Here is a 22176-nt window from a genome sequence, read left to right on the forward strand (position 1 = left end):
GCCAGCCTTCAGAGGCTAACAGCACTTGCCCCAAATATTTGTTAAGGATATATGGGTGTGTGTATGTATGGAACTAATATTTCCCCTAATATCGTAGATCACAATGTATAGACGTGCATGACTTTGGTGAATGCTAATGCTGTTCTGCAAGGGATAGAAAGCTTAAAGTTTGAATAAATGGAGTCGATTCTACACTTATATGACTAAAAACATCCAATACCTAGATTTGTGAATTCAGATTCTGGAAAATTACAGCCCACTGCTCCATTCGTGTTACTCATAAGGCAGGGTAATTCGAAAGTTCCAAATTACTCGTGCTGGTACACACTTATATACCGTAAAAATATACCGTATATAATCCTCGTCATCCATGAACAAAGTAAGTCGCCTTGCATCTGATGTTTGGCTCGCCATCGAACAAAGACGCTCACCGCACCGCCCGCTTTCAGATGCGATTCTGCGGCCGTCTGGAACGTTCTTCCAGACATTAGGAAACCACTGGGAGCTTTGCACTTTTACGTCGTATAGATTGACAAAGACATTTCTGTGGAACTGCTTTTTCTTTGTTTATTTGTCCTTCCCACGCACCTCCGATTAGCATGATTGGCTATATATGGTGCGACAGAAGTTCTAGATACATATAGTACCTCCGATTAGCACGGTAAGCTACGTACGGTGCGAAAGGAGTTCAAAATGCATACAGCGCCTCCAATTATCATGGTTGGCTACATACGGTGCGAAAGAAGTTAAACTTACATACAGCACCTCCAATTAGCACGGTAAGCTACGTACGGTGCGAAAGACGTTCAACCAACACACAAAGTGCATGTAAAACCGAAAGCCTGTGACCCCCCTCCCCATCCCCCACCGCCGGTTCCTGGAAGACGTGCAAGGTTCGCTTGGTGAGCTATCGTGGTGAGCTATCCTGGTGAGCTATCGTGGTGAGCTATCATGGTGAGCTATCGTGGTGAGCTATCATGGTGAGCTATCCTGGTGAGCTATCCTGGTGAGCTATCGTGGTGAGCTATCCTGGTGAGCTATCGTGGTGAGCTATCATGGTGAGCTATCGTGGTGAGCTATCATGGTGAGCTATCCTGGTGAGCTATCCTGGTGAGCTATCGTGGTGAGCTATCGTGGTGAGCTAGCGGGCAGCTCTTGATGCCCCGGAACGCCTCTCGAACGGAGGGGGCCGTTGCGTGGCCTGGCCCCCAAAGTATGCCAACGTGACAACAGCGGGAATGACGACGACGACGACGCCGCTGCTTAAAACATCCAAAACCACAGAAATGTGGCCTTATTTATTTATTAAGCCTCCAGAGAGACGCGCTTGGGCTGCGCTGCACAGACCGCTCGTGTCCAGCCCAGGCGGGCAGTTCACAATGCAACGCGATGCATTGCCCATCGCTTGATGGACTCGTAAAGAGTGCGCGATAACGAATGCTCTTACTCTCTTACTTGCATGTGCTCACGATTTCATCGGCGTGAACGGGTGGCGTTGTTGGTTCACGTTGCGTTGTGTCTGTCCGTCCAATTGCTGAGCAAATATTCTGGACGCCGGCTCCGTTGCTTGTTGGTTTACGGTCTCCAAGAATAGCTAAACGACTGTAGGGGAAGGTCGAGTACGTTGTACATCACAAGGTAAGAACTCTTAAGCTTGTTTGACGCATACGTGGCATTGAGTGGAGCGGGGTGGTTGGCACTGAACCTGTGAACCTGATTTATTGAGTTCGATTCCTGGCCACCTCTCTACCATCGGAGATGAGTGATACCTGGACCGGTGCTGCCCACCCTTCAACTTTCACTCACCAGCGTGGTGAGGTATGATTAAAGAACCCTCTTAATGAGTATGGCATTGGAAGGTCTTCATATCTCGCAGTGCATTTACAAAGGGCTGTAAATTATAGGGTTCATTTTGACATTTTACACGACATTTTTCTTCTGCTTAGAGAATATATTCTTTAGAATGCGTCGCTGTGGTGTAAGCATGCGTTTGTGCCAGATTTTATTTAACCTCCGATTTTGAATGATTTCTTTACATGTCACACCGTGGATTACAAGTATTCCTTTTATGATAATGGAAAGTGTCCTTACAATTAATCTGGAGGAATTAGACTAACGAGTATGTCTGGAGATATTAGACTAACGAGTATATATTTGACCCTATGGACCCTCATGTCCTAGGCGACTTGGGGCTTAAATTCGAACCTATGAAGCTAAATATGCGCGTCGCAAATATGACTGTCGTAAGCCGAGTGTAACATTTCCCCAAACTTTAAATCAACATTTTTCATACTGACATTTAAAAATACCGTACGTAAAATCAGTGCTTAATTGAATATAAATTTTTCACAATTGTTATGCGCTCTAAGATTGGACGTTTTAATAACAACAAAATCCGGACAGACGAGTAAGCAACTCGCACTTGCTCCATTATAGCAAAGAAAATGTAATTAAAAATTATACGTGAGACGTGAGATGACATGATGATTCTGCAGAAAATATGATTAAAAACAAATACGGTATACATATTCCATCGATCAATTGTACTTTCGCGGGACCACGTGTTGTTTTAAGAAAGGAAGTTACATTATTTCTTACAAAAAGAACTCAAGTCGTATATTTATCTGCGTATAACCAGCGCGTGGCATAGTATCTGGTTCATGTTATGAGCACATGACACAGAGAGAGAGAGAGAGCAGGGGGCGCTTTTCTGGCATGAACGAAGATCAAAGAACTTGCTTTGCACTTTTTTGTGCAGTGCCTCTGTACAGCCCATGTGTGGCCAATTGAGACAACATAAACGCATGATCCTATCAGATTGGCTTTACTGGATTAGCTCTCGTACATCACACACGGAAACAACAGCGGCGGTACAACAAAACCTATTACGGTAGATACGACGAGTGTACAACAAAACCCAAACTTAGTGAAGATGTTTTTTTTTGCATTTATATTAGGCTTGTGTGTTTTTTTTTATGGAGTTGAAACTTTACGCAAAGGCTTTTCTAGTTGCATGGCATTCCAGTGTTTTGATGGTAGGTGAAATTTAATTGCAAAAAGTTAACGGTGTGGCCTAACTTTAAACAAAACTTCCCAAAACCGCTATAACCCCCTACCTCCATAAATACCACGTGGTCTTTCTTTCTGACCATGAACTCAGTGACAAACAGAAGGAGCACACAGAGCTAATAACGTCGCAGAGCTGAAGCTAATACAGTACAGACAGTCCCCGAGATACGAACGCCCACCTCACGAACATCCGCACTTACGAACGAACCGCCATACCGAGGCTATAATTCGTAACCATCCGACTTACGCACCGAACCACGGAACGATTTCGTGGAGACACCCAAACTTTCACAAGCCGAGTTCACATTGCGCTCAACCAGCGATGCTCCGCTTGCCTCCTTACACCCTCCGCGAGATGCAATGACTCCCAGCATCCCGCGTGATGCACGGTCCTTCCGACAGGTAAGCCAACATCAGGATTCAAGGGGGAAGTGAGGCTAAAACAGAATCAAATTTTTTTTGGTCCATTTTCAACCATAAACACATTTGTTCAAAACTCACCGTACGCACCACAGTCTATGCAATTAAATATAAAATTCCGAGATACGAGCAAAAAATCGACTTACGAACGGGGGGGGGGGGTCTCGGAAAACGCGAGCCGTTCGTAAGTAGGAAACTGCCCGTGACTCTGAAGCGGTCCCACGGACGGTGGGTGACGGTGCTATCGTGACCCTTGACGCCAGGATGCGCAGCCCAGCGGCGGCGGTGGCTCTCAAATCTCTCGCGGCGCTGGGGGCCGTCGTGCTGCTGCTGCTACTGCTCGGGGCCGCGTGGCTTTGGCGTCCTGCGAGTGGCCCGCTGCCGGGCCTCAGCCGGCCCAAGAGGGCCCCCCTCACCGCGCCCGTGCCCATCGCCGATGACGAGCGACGAGCCCTCACCGAGTACCACAACCGCCTGCGAGCCAGCGTGCACCCACAGGCGGCCGACATGGAGCACATGGTGCGCGCGGTGCGGAGTGGGAGATTCGGTCGGGCCCTCGAAGCTTCGAGCTCTGTCATTGGCATTCCAACAACCACAACAACAAAAAAAGCCAACCCATTTTGACGGTGATATCTTATTTGACTTACGATTGGCGCAATTGCGACTTGTTTGCAAGAAAAAACAAACTCAATTGGGATTGCTGCGTGCCAGTGTCCCTCATTGCAAGGGCCACGGTGTCACTGGTGGCCTTTAGTGCGGCCCCTGACAATACACAAAGAGTGAAACACCCCCCACCACCATCATCATCGTGCTGCTGTCAAACCCCCAATGGTGTGGCGGCACTCTCGCACTGACGATGTCTTATCGCTCCCCCTTCTTGGAATTCGTGAAGAACACTGCTCTATACAAAGCGAACATCGCCCCTATTGGAAAAGCATTCTTGACAGGCCCATCCTGAAAAAAAGTCGTCAGCCTCTTGCCTCTCTCGCATTCTTCTTTCATGATCCCCTCTTGTCCACTTAATTCCCAATCTTCTGTCTCTCTCTCTCTCTGTCCCTCCTTCTCCCTGTGCCCAATTCCGTTTCTGGTCATCCTCAGTCCTTGCACCCCTCCACTTCCCCGGTACATTGAACAACACTGCACCACAGACTCAACACTGCCCATAGACTCAACACTGCACATAGACTCAACACTGCACACAGACTGAACACAGCACATAGACTCAACACTGCACCATAGACTCAACACTGCCCACAGACTCAACACTGCACACAGACTCAACACTGCCCACAGACTCAACACTGCCCATAGACTCAGCACTGCCCACAGACTCAACACTGCCCATAGACTCAACACTGCCCACAGACTCAACACTGCCCACAGACTCAACACTGCCCACAGACTCAACACTGCCCATAGACTCAACACTGCCCACAGACTCAACACTGCCCACAGACTGAGCACTGCCCATAGACTCAACACTGCACACAGACTCAACACTGCCCATAGACTCAACACTGCACATAGACTCAACACTGCACACAGACTCAACACTGCCCACAGACTGAGCACTGCCCATAGACTCAACACTGCACACATACTCAACACTGCCCATAGACTCAACACTGCTCACAGACTCAACACTGCCCATAGACTCAACACTGCCCATAGACTCAACACTGCCCATAGACTCAACACTGCCCATAGACTCAACACTGCCCACAGACTCAACACTGCACACAGACTCAACACTGCCCATAGACTCAACACTGCCCATAGACTCAACACTGCCCATAGACTCAACACTGCACCATAGACTCAACACTGCCCACAGACTCAACACTGCCCATAGACTCAACACTGCCCACAGACTCAACACTGCCCACAGACTGAGCACTGCCCATAGACTCAACACTGCACACAGACTCAACACTGCCCATAGACTCAACACTGCCCATAGACTCAACACTGCACACAGACTCAACACTGCACCATAGACTCAACACTGCCCACAGACTCAACACTGCACACAGACTCAACACTGCTCACAGACTCAACACTGCTCACAGACTCAACACTGCCCATAGACTCAACACTGCCCATAGACTCAACACTGCCCATAGACTCAACACTGCACCATAGACTCAACACTGCCCACAGACTCAACACTGCCCATAGACTCAACACTGCCCACAGACTCAACACTGCCCATAGACTCAACACTGCCCACAGACTCAACACTGCCCACAGACTCAACACTGCCCACAGACTCAACACTGCCCATAGACTCAACACTGTCCATAGACTCAACACTGCCCACAGACTCAACACTGCCCACAGACTCAACACTGCCCACAGACTCAACACTGCCCACAGACTGAGCACTGCCCATAGACTCAACACTGCACACAGACTCAACACTGCCCATAGACTCAACACTGCACATAGACTCAACACTGCACACAGACTCAACACTGCACCATAGACTCAACACTGCCCACAGACTCAACACTGCACACAGACTCAACACTGCCCACAGACTCAACACTGCTCACAGACTCAACACTGCCCATAGACTCAACACTGCCCATAGACTCAACACTGCCCATAGACTCAACACTGCCCACAGACTCAACACTGCCCATAGACTCAACACTGATCATAGACTCAACACTGCCCATAGATTCAACACTGCACCATAGACTCAACACTGCCCACAGACTCAACACTGCCCATAGACTCAACACTGCCCACAGACTCAACACTGCCCATAGACTCAACACTGCCGATAGACTCAACACTGATCATAGACTCAACACTACCCATAGACTTAACATTGCCGGTAGACTCAACACTGCACATAGACTCAACACTGCCCATAGACTCAACACTGCCTATAGACTCAACACTACCTATAGACTCAACACTCCCCATAGGCTCAAAACTGCCTATAGATTCAACACTGCCTATACATACTCTTTGGTTTTTTCGGTAAAGTCAGCTAGGTAAAATAAAATAAATTAAAATAAAAGAAAACAATTAAATCACGACGTTTCGGAGGCAACACAAGCTTCCGTCTTCAGGTGGAACAGTCACAGCAAGATCGCTGCATCAAGTGGGGAGGCTCTAAGAGCCTCGAGCTTAAATACAGGTTAAGGGGTGGGGGGAGGAGCCAAGTAGGGGACATTGATGTTGTGCGGAGCTAAGTTAATCTGTCTTTTGTTATGTTGAGGGTGCGGGGGATGCGGTGGGTCACTGCACGGGGGCAATGGGAAAATGGAAACAAAAATGGAAAAGTTCGGAAAGATATATGCTGTGTGCTTATAAGGTAGCTAAAGTTTTGACTTGGTTTATGACATCTTTCCAGTGGTTGCTTAATTTAAAACCATCCTCTCGGTTGAAGTTGTGTCTATGTTTGTATATCTGGATGGCTTCGTGGACAAATCTTTGGTAATAACCGGGAGGTTTGCAGAGTGCTTTGGTATCGGAGAAAACAATGTCATGAGAACCCGCTGTGTTGAGACAGTGATCAGCTACGGCCGACGAATTTGTTCTGCCGTGTTTAAAATCTGATTTGTGCTCGCGAATTCGGTCAGAAATATGTCGTTTTGTCTCCCCGATATAGCAGTCACCGCAGATACAACTCAATTTGTAAACACCGGGGTACTGTAAGTCAGGGATCACATCCTTTACGGATGGAAAGATGTCATAAACCAAGTCAAAACTTTAGCTACCTTATAAGCACACAGCGTATTCTTTCCGAACTTTTCCATTTTTGTTTCCATTTTTCCATTGCCCCCGTGCAGTGACCCACTGCATCCCCCGCACCCTCAACATAACAAAAGACGGATTAACTTAGCTCCGCCCCCCATCAATGTCCCCTACTTGGCTCCTCCCCCCACCCCTTAACCTGTATTTAAGCTCGAGGCTCTTAGAGACTCAACACGACCCATATAATCAACACTCCCTATTGACTCAACACTGCCCATAGACTCAACACTCCCTATTGACTCAACACTGCCCATAGACTCAACACTGCCCATAGACTCAACACTGCCCATAGACTCAACACTGATCATAGACTCAACACTGCCCATAGACTCAACACTGATCATTGACTCAACACTGCCCATAGACTCAACACTTCCCACAGACTCAACACTACCTATAGACTCAACACTGATCATAGACTCAACACTGATCATAGACTCAACACTGCACATAGGCTCCACACTGCCCACAGGCTCAACACTGCCCACAGACTCAACACTGTCCATAGATTCTAGATTTGAAGCTTTCGTGACTACAAATAATTCATACGCTTTGTTTTTTTTCGGTAAAGTCACGTAGGTAAAAAAAAACAAATTAAAATAAAAGAAACGTCGTGTTTTAATTGTTTCTTTTATTTTAATTTGTTTTTGTACCTACGTGACTTTACCGAAAAAAACAAAGAGTATTGTCCATAGACTCAACACTGCCCACAGACTCAACACTGTCCACAGACTCAACACTGTCCATAGACTCAACACTGCACACAGACTCAACACTGCCCATAGACTAACACTACCCATAGACTCAGCACTGATCATAGACTCAACACTGCCCACAGACTCAACACTGCCCATAGACTAACACTACCCATAGACTCAGCACTGATCATAGACTCAACACTGCCCACAGACTCAACACTGCCCATACACTCAACACTGTCCATAGACTCAACACTGTCCATAGACTCAACACTGCCCATACACTCAACACTGTCCATCGACTCAACACTGTCCATAGACTCAACACTGCCCACAGACTCAACACTGTCCATCGACTCAACACTGCCCACAGACTCAACAATGCCCATAGACTCAACACTGATCATAGACTCAACACTGCCCACAGACTCAACACTGCCCACAGACTCAACACTGTCCATCGACTCAACACTGCCCACAGACTCAACACTGCCCACAGACTCAACAATGCCCATAGACTCAACACTGATCATAGACTGAACACTTCCCACAGACTTAACACTTTCTAGAGACTCAACACTGCCCATAGACTCACTCGCACTGCCTAAAGACTCAACACAGCCCCTGTACGTTAAGTGGTCCCCCTCATTAACCACCTTCCATTCCTCTCTTAACGCCTCACCTCTTATCCATTGCCAATCTCTCTTCCCTCCCCATCGCCCCTCAATGTATTCCCTCCCCCTTGCACCCGTTGCTCACCCCTTGCATGTCCCCCACCATCTCCATCATCCTTGCTCATACCGGGTTTTTTGTTTTTCTCAAACGATGTCGGGATCGTGTGTCCTGCAGTCGTGGGACTGGGAGCTCGCCTGGATGGCCGAAGCGTGGGCCAAGCAGTGCAAGTGGGGACACGGGCCCAGTGATGAGCTCGACGCCATCGGCCAGAATCTCGCCGTCTACGTCGGCAGGTGACCTCGACCTAATCACGGCGGCGTTGAGAGACGGAGAGAGAGAGGGAGGGCCCTTTCACATGGGCCATTTCGCAGTGATCCTCCCCCAAAACCGACAACTCACGCACTCGGCATGCTAGTCAGAGCACTAAAACAGAAATCTTTCTTTATTGAGAAGCAACCTGGCCACGAATGATAGCGGGCAAACTCTCGAGACGTGTGTTTCTAAATGTGGAGGGAGGACCCGCGGAGAACGTGGAAACTCCAAATATTACGGTCGGTTCGAACCCACGACCTCCTGCATACCAGGCAAGGGAGTTAACATCTCGGCACCTCGGCGGCCACTGAGCCAGCACCGTCGAGATCCTGGGTCTGATTATAAGTTTATTTGAACGGGGTTTTAAATTGCGGCGAGTTGATGGCCTAAACCGGTAAACAATGAATGCACCAAAACTCAGACTAGAGAGCTAGTTGTAAGTACCCCTTATATAAGCACAGGTTCTGATATAAGTGGCACATCCTCACATTACACTGGCTACCTGAGTTCGATTCCCGCTCACGGTCAACATTAAGTGACGAATATCGCAACCGGTCCTGCGCCTTCCCTGGGTCGACTCAGCCTTAAATGAGTACCTGGTGCCGTGTGTAAACATCACGAATGGGGAGACAAAGGCAGTCGGGTGTGGCATGAGCCACATACCACCTTCGTCTACCGTGTTGGTCTTCATAGGTACTCGCTCACAGCACTTTCTCAAACAGCCCGTGTCGGCTACATGGGTAATCTCTGTCGTAGGCCTACATGTGTTATGCAATTTCACTTGTGCGGGCGTATGTGAAGCAGCATCTTTGACTTAAAAACAGATTCACCACGTGCCGTGGGGGTCCATTGCCTGCTGCTTGAAATGAATTCCGGATTTTTCTCGCTAAGGTCTGGATTTGATGATTCCCACTGATGTACATATACTCACAGTCACTCACACGCCTTTATCTCCCCACCCCCCCCTCTTCACCACACACACAGCGAACGCCCCCTTGCCTACCACGTGCAGGCGTGGTTCGACGAGGAGGAGTGGTACCAGTACCCCGAGGAGAAGGAATGCAGACCCGAGTGCCCTCACACCTGCAGGGGCCCCATCTGCACTCACTACACGCAGGTGCACGTGGGGGTTCACTTACATCGCCACTCCGTCTGTTTCATTCCTCCGCCTCTGTCTATCCGGCAGCATAAACTGGGCTGACCACAGTCAGTCGAGCTGCAGAGCACCAGTGGTGCAGTGGAAGTCTGGGTACTCCCACCTCTGCCGAGACGTCTTTCAAACGTGGACGAGTAGGGCCAATTTTACCCTCTTACTGGGGCTTTCTAGAGTTCCCGTCGAGGTTGATGTCCTTCCACCAGTTAGTGGCGTAAAGCAAGCACTTGCAGGGCTTGCACCTTTAACCGTACATTTTGTGTAACCGCGTGAGAGCCCATTGCTTGATGTACTGTGCCAGACGTGTGTGGTTGTGCACACCTCTAAAGATCCGCAATGCATTATTGTGGAGGATCACACAGATTGTTGTCATCGTGAGCACGAGTTGAACTTCCAACACGCCGGGATATGAGGATGATTCTGGTGGTCACTAATGTCCGCACAAACAAACACGAGTCTTTTCGTTGTAAGTTAATCATTGTGCTTGTTTTGTCACTGAGAATAGAAGCATTATGTTTGACTGACATGGGAAACGTACTCTTTGCATGACATATACACAGCGTCCGCTTGCGTTGGGTAAACAGGCTTTCTTTATTGCAGTGCCTTCAGAAGTAGTTCTGTGAGTTACCTTCCCGGGCTGTTTTCTGACACGGGCTGGTCCACTGCTGTCTGTCAGAGTTCTGAATGGAAATGTCTGAAGACACAGCACCACATTCCCTTGCTGAACTCGTTCTTTGCTGTTGTAGTGGGTTTTCTCGTCGTTTACAAATTAGAATTTATCGTTGCCTTTAAGATAGCTGTTGGGTGTCCACAGTGTAAAGGAAACCCATCTGTATATATTGGGGCTGCTGGAGGCATTTGACAGCAGGGAACACGAAAAACGACAGTGTGCTGATCAGGGGCGGAGCCAGGGGGGGGGGGTGGGTGACAGGGGGGGTGACATTCCGCGTATGAGTGTACGACACTCGGTCTGGCGGACTCCGTGCAACTTCATTGTCAGAGTGTGTCGCCAACCGATGGCGTCTAGTTCAACAGCCTGACTCTCTAATCGTTCTTGAAATTAACATTTGTTGAATGTCACCCCGGCCTGAAATCCTGGCTCCGCCCCTGGTGCTGATGAGCTCTAGTGAAGACGACGCCGGTCTGCAGTATCTCTTTGCCTCGCTAACGCCTCTTGGGAGGGCCACACTCTTGAGCTGGTGTTCCAGATGACAACAGAAATTGCCACACTCGTTCATTCGCTTCCTTGCAGCTGGTGATCTGAATAAGGCTTGAGATATTTTGTACGTGGAATGTCATTTGGGAATGAGAAAAAATAGGAAGGAAAAACATGCGTTGGCAAGGGAATTCCACGCACTGTGAATGCATACACGATGGCCTTTACACTGTGGGGACCCATCAGATATCTTAAAGGCAACGATCATTCAAATTGTGAACCGAAAAGAACCCCCGTTATAACAGGAAGAAATTAGTGCAGAAAGAAAAAAACAAACAGGCGTTGTCTCTTCAGATAAGTGCATCGAGCTAGACACACGTGCTGCGCTAAGCGTGAAGTTTGCATACCTGTCAACCCCGTATCAGTGCCCTACCTTATTACAGACCAATTCAGACCTCATCGGTCACCCCGTGTCCCCTTATAAACCTCAACGTTCATCCTACAAAGTCCCATCACGAGGGAGAAACACAAACAAATAGACAAAAAAACACGTGTTTGTGCCCCTATTGAAACGGCTGTACGCCGTATGGACCTGAAAACTCAAATGTCCCCTGTCACAAGAATACGGGGCGAACCGTACGGGGTTTGACAGCGATGAGTTTCTTTGGCGTCGCTCAGGAGGCCACGAGTGGTTTGTGACCGGGCGCTTGTGACTTGCCGTGGCCAGCTAGTGTGGGCAGAGAGCCGCCGCGTGGGCTGCGCGGTGCACACCTGCCTGGACATCTCCGTGTGGGACGCCGTGTGGCCGTACGCCCTCTACCTCGTCTGCAACTACTCCCCCAAGTGAGTGTCTACTGCCCACCTCCCCCCATCCTCCCCTACGATTACACCGCCAGGCTGTGCCGCACCGATCGTTTCGGTGTCGGCGAATAATTGAAGCGGTCCTTGGGCCCCTCTCGAGGTCGACTTGGCCTCGAGATGAGTGGCGTGAACTCGGCTTGTGAGGGTCGTGTCTCTGTGTGTGTCTGTGTGTCTCTCCCTCCTCCTCCTCCTCCACAGGGGCAACTGGATAGGCGAGGCCCCATATCGCCAGGGCACGCCATGCTCCCGGTGTCCGCCGCGATACGGCGGCTCCTGCCGTGGCGGCCTCTGCTACCAGGGTACGGGGGGGGGGGGGGAGGGGGGGTCCCGTTGCGTGGGGGTTCAGCGGCTCCCGGTTCGAGTGACGGGCTGCGAAGTCCGCGCGGGGTTTTTCCGCACTGGGTGGGCTTGGCCGAGTCACTGGAATGCGACAGAGCAGTGGATTCTCTCCCGGTGCTGTCTCCACGACACGGGGCACGTACAATGTGGAGGGGCGGGGGGGGGGGCAGTGTCGGGTTATCGTCGTAGCAAAAGTAGCTACACATGTTGTAGCTACGGGCCCTGAACTTTCAAGGACCCCGCGTTAAATGCTTTCAAGCTATCAATTCCGGTTTGGTGATTCTGCACTTGCTCTATTACTATAGTACTATACCGCCTTCAACTTTTACGAACGACTGGCTGTTTTAGGTTAGCGATTCGTCGTATTATTTTTGACTGTATAACAAATAAAAAAAATACAACTACTTTACTATGCAAGTTAAACATTTAGTGTTTTTAATATTTACGTGGTATTTCTTTTTTTTCTTTTTGGTACCTCTTTATAACATCATGCTACAGGCCCCGCACTAGTTTCATCCGGCACTCTGGGGGTGGTGGGGGAGGTTTGCGGACCCTGAAACGCCGGAGGAAGTAGCGGATGTGTCTCTGACTGCGCCATGTGGCCGAGGAGGTCTCTGCCTGGCGCGTAAAGTGTCACACAGGGCCGACATGCCCAAGAGAACTGCGGTGGGAGGGTGGTCGCTACTTTCAACAATGACAATCGCCTTGCACGAGTGTCATGCGAAGCGCGTGTGCGTTATCGTCACAGGGGGCTGCCTTTGCATTTTTATCCATCAGTAAGTCCACCTGCATGCATCGCCTAAAACCGAACAATCTGAGGCAAGGGTTGCCTCGTAAACCCGGAGCCTCGAGCCATCGCCAAGTGCAGTACCTCGAGTGAGTTGACACATGAAGATAAACAAAACCGTAATTCGTAGACCTTTATACCAGTGATTCTCAACCCCTGTCTGCATGAACCACCCCCATGGTGCAGCTTTCCGTGATTCCGTGAGTATTAGGTGAGTGCAGCCTTCGGTGACTACGTTTACACCTCCGATTAGCATGGTTGGCTACGCACGGTGCGAAAGAAGTTCAACATACATGTACATGCGAAAGATTGGTCATCATGAACAGGTGAACCATGGAGTATTGTGATGGCTGGAGTTGACAAGCGCTTGTCTGTACGCTACGTTGCAAGCATTCAGCAAGTAACCATTCGTCGTCCCCAGCGACTCGATGAATTGTCACAATTTGGGGTCGCGATTTTATTCGAGAACCAAAACATTTCCGTGATTGTGGTAAATATAAAGCCTCTCGTGGCTGCAGAGTTTACATGAACCAATTACATACTAGTTGTACAAATACATACTAGTTGTACAAATACATACTAGTTGTACAAATACATACTGGTTGTACAATTACATACTAGTTGTACAAATACATACTAGTTGTACAAATACAAAATAAACTGATTCTTCCCTGCGCGATGCAATGCATATATTGTGAGTGTGGGAATCGATTTTAACGCGTTTATCAATGCATCATTACACGTCCATTTTATATGCACTAATCCCCTTGGTCGAACTGAATGGCCCCCATCAATGGGAGCATGTTTTCAAATCCCAGCCAGAGTCATCTTATCCCTTCGTTGGTGTCCAATCATCGCTTCATCACACATCCTACCCTCTGTGTCTCCCATAGCCCCGAATACCACAGCCCAGAACTGGGACCTTGACGAGACTCAACTTGGCGAGAGACGCCCCAAGATCCCGTTGATCGAGACTCCACAAGCTCCTGTCCTGATCTCTGGTCCCAACAGGTCACTGGAGTTCAAAAATCGCGAGCGAACCAAGCCACGGATTCAGGCGAATGCTAAAGCCATAGGTAAGGCCATGGTGGAGAGTGGTCACCCCTCTCCCATGTGGTGTCTAGTACAAGTAGAATTCCTGACAGTGCATTAAAAGTTTATACGCTGCAGATTTAACTATGTATGCATGCATGTTGAACTTCTTTCGCGCCGTACGTAGCCGCCCTTGCTGATCAGAGGTCCGGGGGAAGGACAACAAACTTAACACAAAAAGCGGTTCCAATCAAATGAGTTTTCAATCGAAATGTAAAAGTGCTGTGAGCGAGCGCCTATTAACCCCGTCGGTGACATCCACTGACTGCCGTTGAACATTCCTGCAGGTCGTAGGGTGACGTGCAGAGCGAAGATGCGAGAAGTCTGTCAGGGGTATGTCTGCTTCAGGTGGGACCCGAACGCGCGTATTCCTCCCAAGCGGTTAAGTGATTAATGCCCGATTTCAGGGACACATTTGTACCCATACACAGTGGTTGGTGCATGATTCGTGGTGGTGGTGGTGGTGATTGAGGTGGCAGTGATGATTGTGATGTGCGTGCCTCCAGGTTCTTGTGCCCAGAAAATTGCTCCCAAAGCACAGCGAATGTCATTGGGACACACGTGTACGATGTGGTAAGCAACGTGTGCGATAACACACACACACACACAAATTGATGCATTTTCTTCTTCTTCTTCAAAGATGCTGCTCCACATACGCTCGCATAATGTACATCTTGTTGAACGACTTCCAGCATTAAACGTGGAGGCTTTAGTTTCAGAGCAGAGGGTGGTTCTAGATTTGAAGCTTTTGTGACTGCAAGGATCCATACTCTTTGGTTCTATTCGGTAAAGTCACGTAGGTAAAAAATAAAACAACAAAAATCACGACGTTTCGGCCACAACACAAGTGGCCTTCATCAGGTGAAGGGACCGTGCTGTCATGAGAACAGCGTTGGAGTGAACACAGCGAAGCTCAGCTTAAAGGACGCGACCTGGGCTTGGCTGTCTTCACTCCAACGCTGTCCTCTGGACAGTACGGTCCCTTCATCTGATGAAGGCCACTTGTGTTGTGGCCGAAACGTCGTGATTTTTGTTGTTTTATTTTTTACCTACGTGACTTTACCGAATAGAACCAAAGAGTACAGAGGTTGGTTTCCAAAAGCAATGCTCTTACCTTCAATGACGACACAATGTCTGATAGACGGAATACATTTCTAACATCCGTGATAATCCATCTCTGGGCTTCCAATGCGGATCCCCCTTCAAAGCAATCTCTCCATAAACCGTTACACATCGATCAGTTCGTCGTGAGGCTTGTTGAAGCTGGCCCGGGAAAATGTTCGCGCGATAAAGCCTTCCGATTGCGCTCGTCACGTTTGTGCCAATCCCCTCCAAAGCGAGTTTTACACATCACGTTCTCTGATTAGGCCGTTGGGGCACTTTTCTCCATGATAACTCACAAGTGGCTGAACCCGCACTAGCAGGGCCATGATAGCTCACGAGGGACTAAACTGGCACCGACAGAGCCATGATATGTACTTATGTTGAACTTCTTTCGCACCGTACGTAGCCAACCGCGCTAATCGGAGGTGCTGTGTGTATGTTGGACTTCTTTCGCACCGTACGTAGCCAACCATGCTAATCGGAGGTGCGGGATAACTCACAAGAGGCTGAACTCGTACTGACAGGGCCTGTGGTCCCGTTGTGTCACGTGACTGTGTACACATCACATTTGGGGGGAAGGGTAAATGGTCTTGGTCGATGTGAAAACGAAGCTCTGATCTCTACAAACTGAATAAAATAATTGAATAGATATTTTTTGGCTGGATCTTGTACGTAATGTATCATTAACAACAGTATTACGATATTGTTTTAGCCTTCATGTATTTACGTATGTACAACTGGGCATACTTGGCCCCGATATGGTAATGAGGAATTTCCACCATTACGACCACCAGCAGAGATGAAGAGCATCGACCCGCTGTGGTGAGCCGTGACGTTGGCTGTCCTTTGTGTAATACTTATCAAGGAGCGGCAGGTGGCAGGCTTTTCTCACTTTCGGTATTCGCGGTGAATGTCTGTTCGCTCATGATGGAGATCGCACATTTGTGTTCAGTGTGATACTTCAACGAACGTACAACTTTTTTTTTGGCTGACTCTGCCCTATAAGTGAAACCAATCAAATTGCAAGATGCAACTTTCGGAAGCCCAGTTAAAAAAATGTTTACCATCTGTCTAGTTATAAGCACACACTTGACACATCCCTAATGTGTGTGCATATATATTTATACACCTGTTGAAGGCCGGAACGGCGCACAAAGGGGTGGGTGGCCAGCACCACGCCCGGCTGCCTTTGTCTCCCAAGTGGTGATGATGATGACACCACACCAGGTACTCATTTGAGGCTGAGTCTAACTAAGGGAGGCACAGGACGGGTTCAAATAATTGTCACTGGTGCTGGTGGCCGTGAGCGGGAATCGAACTCAGGTCGCCGGGTTCCGCACAAACCGCTACACTACCGCTTCCATTTATATCGACGCACACATATATATGAATATACCGTTGCCACTTGTGTCCGCAGGAGTCGGGGCTGTGCCGATCGGCTCGACACGCAGGGGCCCTGGGTTCTGGGGGCGGCTGGATCGACGTGAAGAGACGGGGTCGCACACAGACCTTCACCGGTTCCGCACGGAATGGGGTTCGATCGCTCGGGTACAGATTGCGTGCGCAGGAGAACTCCTCTTATCGGTGGTGATGTGTCGGATACTTAAATATATTACGGGTCATTGACCTGGGCTGATCCAGCTGAAATTCATCCATTCTGAGCAGTCTTACGATGAGGTGGTTGGAACAGCCCTGGTCAAAAATATATATATCCACATTTCCTGGTCCTCAATATCATAATTTCTCCATGGTCGATGAAATGAGGGCCACTTTGTGGGAAGGCATTGACCGTTCTCCTACGAGGCCCTCGTGAGATAATGATTATAATCACCTTCAATATTAGACCCCAAAAAGTATTATTATTATGAGGATAATTTTAAATGTTCACTGCTTTTGTTGCCTAATTTGTGAAACTCACCCACCCACAGGAAAAAGCGATTGATACAGTATTAATGTTGTTCCACAGGAAGAGGCGGCCAGCCAACTCATTCTCCGTCTCTGCATCACCAGGTTGGCACAGCCGTTCACTGCGCGTATCACACGCTACGTCACCGGCGTATGCTTGACTCATCAATGTGGACGATTAGCCCAATGTTTAAACACACCTTTGGTAACATTCACGAGTGGGCCCATAATATTCTCCATAAACATTTGATTAGTGCCATAGCATCATTGGGCCTGGTGGTAGAGTATGTCCGGTGCATAGATGGAGCGATGAGTCCAGCTTGTTTGCATGATCAATGTGATAGATCGTGGCTAATTATGACGATGATGATCGATGAAGGCTTATGTTATCTTTGTGAGCTGTGTGTTAACAGTGAGGGAGGTGAGCTGTAAGGACACATTGCGGGATATCTGCCCAATCAAATTCCCACCGCCTCCTCGCTGTCCCCGGTGAGATTACCCGGCTCTCCGGCAGACTCCGCGTGCCACTCACAGCCTCAAACGTACTGCTATTGAATGTGCCTTGATTGTTCCGTGATTTGTTTCTACACCAGGTTTGTTTGCCCGGCGAGATGCACGCAAGCCCACGGGATTGTGGTGGGAACGGGCATTTACTCGGACGTAAGTTCATCAACGTCGTCACCGTTTTTCGTACGTTATGTTGAATTTATTTTGCACCGTACGTAGCCAACCGTGCTAATCAGAGGTGCGGGGGAAGGACAACAAACTAAACACAAAAATCAGTTCTGAAGAAAAGAGTTTTCAATCTAGATTTAAAACTAATTTCTGATTGTTGATGGCATTGATTCAATGTATTTGTTTTTGTATGTTATAGAGTGTACTGTTGCAACAGAAACCTCGACATGCTGAGCAGGAGCAAGGGGACATAAGTTGTGGGAAAGTGTGAATGAAAGGATCGGTAGGCACGTATACTCCGATTGAAGGCGGGCCGGAATCAATGTTACTCAATAATGAGGCGGATGTAAGTGATGATGTTGTTTTAGTTACGTGACAAACATTAGGAGAGGGCTATGGTGTAGATTTACAGCGCAATATTATCCAGCAGAATTGGTTAAGCGATCAAACTCTGGACCCGCGTCGACATTGTGACTCTCATCAGCAGAATCAGGCTTGTTAAACAGATGCTCCTGTGTTATCAGAAGCCATCGGCCAGAAGCACGTGACATATAACCTATGGGGCCCACAGAGGGTCTTGCTGAACAGAAGCACGTGTCATGCAACCTATGGGGCCCACAGTGGGTCTTGCTGAACAGAAGCACGTGCCATGCAACCTATGGGGCCCACAGTGGGTCTTGCTGAACAGGTTTCCGGACGGGGCAAGGACATCGCGCAGCCAACCTCCACGGCTGGAGTCTTCATGGCATTCCAGACTGCAGCTGTGACACCGTACAAAGAGCGTCGCGTATTGTTGATGACTGCCCACGAAGTTCAGCCGAGGTCTATGAGAGCTACACGTGGCCACCGAGGATGCTGTCGCAATGCTCGGCGATTACGCACACGCTGAATGAATTGGCCAAACATTTCAATATGGCAGGACCCACCTGGTGAAGAGTCTCGAGACTCATTGAGGCTGTCACGTATATATGGCAGGGGGCACCGCGGTCGCGAAATGTTAACTCCCTCGCCTGGTATGCAGGCGGTCGTAAGTTCGGTTCCGTCCCTGACGCCTGCTGTATATTTCGAGTTTGCACGTTCTCCCCGTGGTCGCGTTGATTTTTCTCCGGGTTCTCCGGGTTTTCCCCTCCACGTTCAGAAACAACGTCACGCGTGGAGAGTATTTGGCTGCCACACATTTCCACGCGACAAAGCCACTTCGTTGAGCTATCACGTGTGGCCAGGTCGCTTCTGAAAAAAAGAGCTACACACCTCAGTGGGCTTTGCCTGGCAAATAAAAACAGTTTTGCTTTAGTTTGCATGAAGCGAATTAACTACGCCTCGTTGCAGAGAGGAGGGTGTGGTGGTGGTGGTGGTAGGGGTGACACACGGACGTTCTCACCCACTCCCAAGTTACCCACACGCGCGTGCGCACCCCCCCCCCCACCACCCCCCACCACCCCCACAGACTTCCAGCGTGTGCCTGGCGGCTGTGCACGCGGGCGCTGTGACCGCGCACGGCGGTGGCCCCGTGGACGTGGTCCCTGCCCAGCGACGGAAAGTTTTCAACGCCTCCCTGCGGCACGGCTTGCGGTCCTTCGGGTGGGTCTTGGCGTTCGTTAAATCAGAGGTGGCCGGGGAGGCCCACGGTTGGCTCTGTGGTGCTGCTAAGGCGGTGCTCGAGGAGAGATGCTGTCGCCGCCTCTCCTGATGCGATCCTGGGTTGCCGCTCACGGCCAACATCCAGTGACGATTTCTCCGAACCGGTCCTGGACGTCCCATCAGATCGACTCGGCCTTAAATGGGTACCTGGTGCGGTGTGTAAACATCGCCACTGGGGAGACAAAGGGTGGTCGGGCGTGGTGCTGGCCACCCACCCCCTTCACCCCCGTGTGCCGTGCCGGCCTTAATAGGTGCTCGCTAACAGCACTTGCCGTAAAAGTCTAGCAGGGCTATACGTAGGATCTTTGTCTTTGTATGAATGCTCATTGCCACGGTGTGTCATCCACAGGGGGACCCGGATGGAGGCTGCCCGTGCATTCTACGTGTTCCGCGTGCTCTGAGGCTGGACAGGTCAAAAACTGTATCGCATTTTATTTCTTGTTCCAAATCAACCGATTAAAAAAGCAAAAAATATATCGTGACCAAATATTCCTTACGACCTGAACTAAACTATGGAGTATTCTCAGATCCATATGGCAGAGAAGCCTACAACGTAGCTCATAAAGGTATCCTTCATGATTTGTTTTTTTGCCTAACAAATGTGGTGCAGTGGTTATCGCACTGTGCTCTAAATGACAAATAGAGCATAAACCATCACGCAAATCCCGGTCATCCTCGCAGGAGCGGCTTTCGGCTAACTATCGAACAAAGACGGTGACTGCATCGCGCGCTTTCAGATGCGCTTTTGCGGCCGTCTGGAACGCTCTTCCTTCCGATATCAGGAAGCCACTAGAGCTATGCACTTTTAAAACTAGATTGAAGACTCATTTCTTTAAGAACTGCTTTTTGTTTTGAGTTTGCTGTCCTTCCCCCAGACCTCCGGTTAGCACGGTTGGCTACGTAGCTACTGATCACTCACCGCATGACCCCATTGCACTGAATCGGGCACGAAACGATGCATCGATGACCATCGATCGTTAAGCTCGCAATACTGCACACGCTTCAAATCATGTCCGCAGGAATCAGTTCCTTACATTGCATGCGACTTACATGCAAATTACATACAACTTGCATGCAACTTGCATGTAAGTTGTATGGCATACATTCCATTGATGGGCTGGGGTCAACAAAGTCATTTGGGACCTGGGCATTAATAAAAACAAATGTGGATGTAGCCTGATCCTAGCCATAAGTATGACACTAACGTTTAATGAATTTAGTAAAGCCCACATCATCCACGGTAATGAACAGTTTCGACTTGTAAAGCTCTGCACAGTGTCCGCTCACTCTGGAAGACAGCGCACTGCTCGGAGAAGGGGAAACCGGAGACACGTGGGGAGAAGGCAACCACGCCGTGAGCCAGTGCCAACAATTGCCTGAGCTCTGGGGTCCTCTATCTATCAAGGTGTTGTCGGCCAAATGAATAAGTGTTGATGAATGTGGGAGGAAATCGGAGCACCCGGAGAAAAATAATAGATAGCAGTTCGACTTTTAACTCCAACCTCGAAGTAGCTGCAGCCCTTACGATTAAATAATGTCACTTATTTTGTTATGCTACATCGCTCTATCGATGTAGCAGCGATACCGATCCAGCTTTCCATGTTGACCAATATTCTACAATGCTCTTTGAATGCTATACACTTGTCACGTGAACGTAATGTTGTCCCAACACATGCGATATTAAACCTTGTTAAATATATTAATCTCTGAATGAATGGGTGAATATATTCTGCACTTGTACGAACGGCTAAAATCCCTCACGCTGTAAGATTCTGTAAGCATCATGAGAATACATTTCGACAACATAAAATGTATTCCATGTCATTTGCATGCGTTAAGTCCACTGTGTACAGGGACTCTTCTACTTACGAACGAGCTGGGTTCCAGAGGTCTGTTCGTAAGTCGATTTGTTCGTAAGTCCAACTTTACCCCTGTCGATTCTAAACGTGTTGTACAGCGTGTACACTAAACACGGGGAATGGCCTTAAACGTTGTATAATCTCCTGTAGATGTAGATGCCGCTGGTTCTTCACGTCTTGCAGATGTAGATGCCACCACCGCCATCTATTGCGTGGCGGTTGAACTTACGACCCTCGGTCCAAACAAGCAACTGGACATACGGACCAGGTTTGTTCGTATCTCTGAAAGTTCGTAAATCAAATGTTCGTAAGTAGAGGAGTCCCATATTCCTGGTTCTTTCGGTGAAGTCACGTAGAAGGAAAACAATAAAATAATAAAAATATAAAACAATAAAATTCTCACGACGTTTCGACTGCAACACAAGCACTCATCATCAGGTGTGAAAACCACAACAAGAAAATTTGAAAAAAAAGTAGCGGTTACTTTTAACGACGTTAAAAATAACCGCCATTTTTTTCAAATTTTCTTGTTGTGGTTTTCACACCTGATGATGATTGCTTGTGTTGCAGTCGAAACGTCGTGAGAAATTTATTGTTTTATATTTTTATTATTTTATTGTTTCCCTTCTACGTGACTTCACCGAAAGAACCAAGAATAT

General features: G+C 48.7%; 1 protein-coding gene across 1 annotated transcript; it reads left to right on the top strand.

Annotated features, from left to right (window-relative positions):
• Positions 1-1313: 1313 nt before the first annotated feature.
• LOC116945952 (cysteine-rich secretory protein LCCL domain-containing 1-like) lies at positions 1314-21361 on the top strand. Its single transcript, XM_032960664.2, has 15 exons — positions 1314-1638; positions 3753-4008; positions 8808-8926; positions 9930-10062; positions 11982-12097; positions 12314-12414; positions 14135-14317; positions 14621-14681; positions 14840-14906; positions 16855-16985; positions 17404-17447; positions 17756-17831; positions 17936-18002; positions 19465-19598; positions 20008-21361. Exons 2-15 carry the CDS (start codon positions 3754-3756, stop codon positions 20057-20059), a joined length of 1539 nt encoding a protein of 512 aa, XP_032816555.2. The 5' UTR covers positions 1314-1638; position 3753; the 3' UTR covers positions 20060-21361.
• The last annotated feature ends 815 nt before the right edge of the window (positions 21362-22176 follow it).

The sequence above is a fragment of the Petromyzon marinus genome, chromosome 25 (assembly GCF_048934315.1).
Source record: "Petromyzon marinus isolate PM22_M1 ecotype Great Lakes invasive population chromosome 25, UKy_Petmar_22M1.pri1.0, whole genome shotgun sequence".
In the NCBI taxonomy this organism is placed as follows: domain Eukaryota; kingdom Metazoa; phylum Chordata; class Hyperoartia; order Petromyzontiformes; family Petromyzontidae; genus Petromyzon; species Petromyzon marinus.

Excerpts from the sequence above, each read along its gene's own strand:
- LOC116945952 (XM_032960664.2), top strand. The coding sequence starts at position 3,754 with ATGCGCAGCCCAGCGGCGGCGGTGGCTCTCAAATCTCTCGCGGCGCTG. Across the intron at positions 17,448-17,755 it reads CTCCGTCTCTGCATCACCAG|TGAGGGAGGTGAGCTGTAAG; the intron begins GTTGGCACAGCC and ends GTGTGTTAACAG. Across the intron at positions 17,832-17,935 it reads CCGCCTCCTCGCTGTCCCCG|GTTTGTTTGCCCGGCGAGAT; the intron begins GTGAGATTACCC and ends TTTCTACACCAG.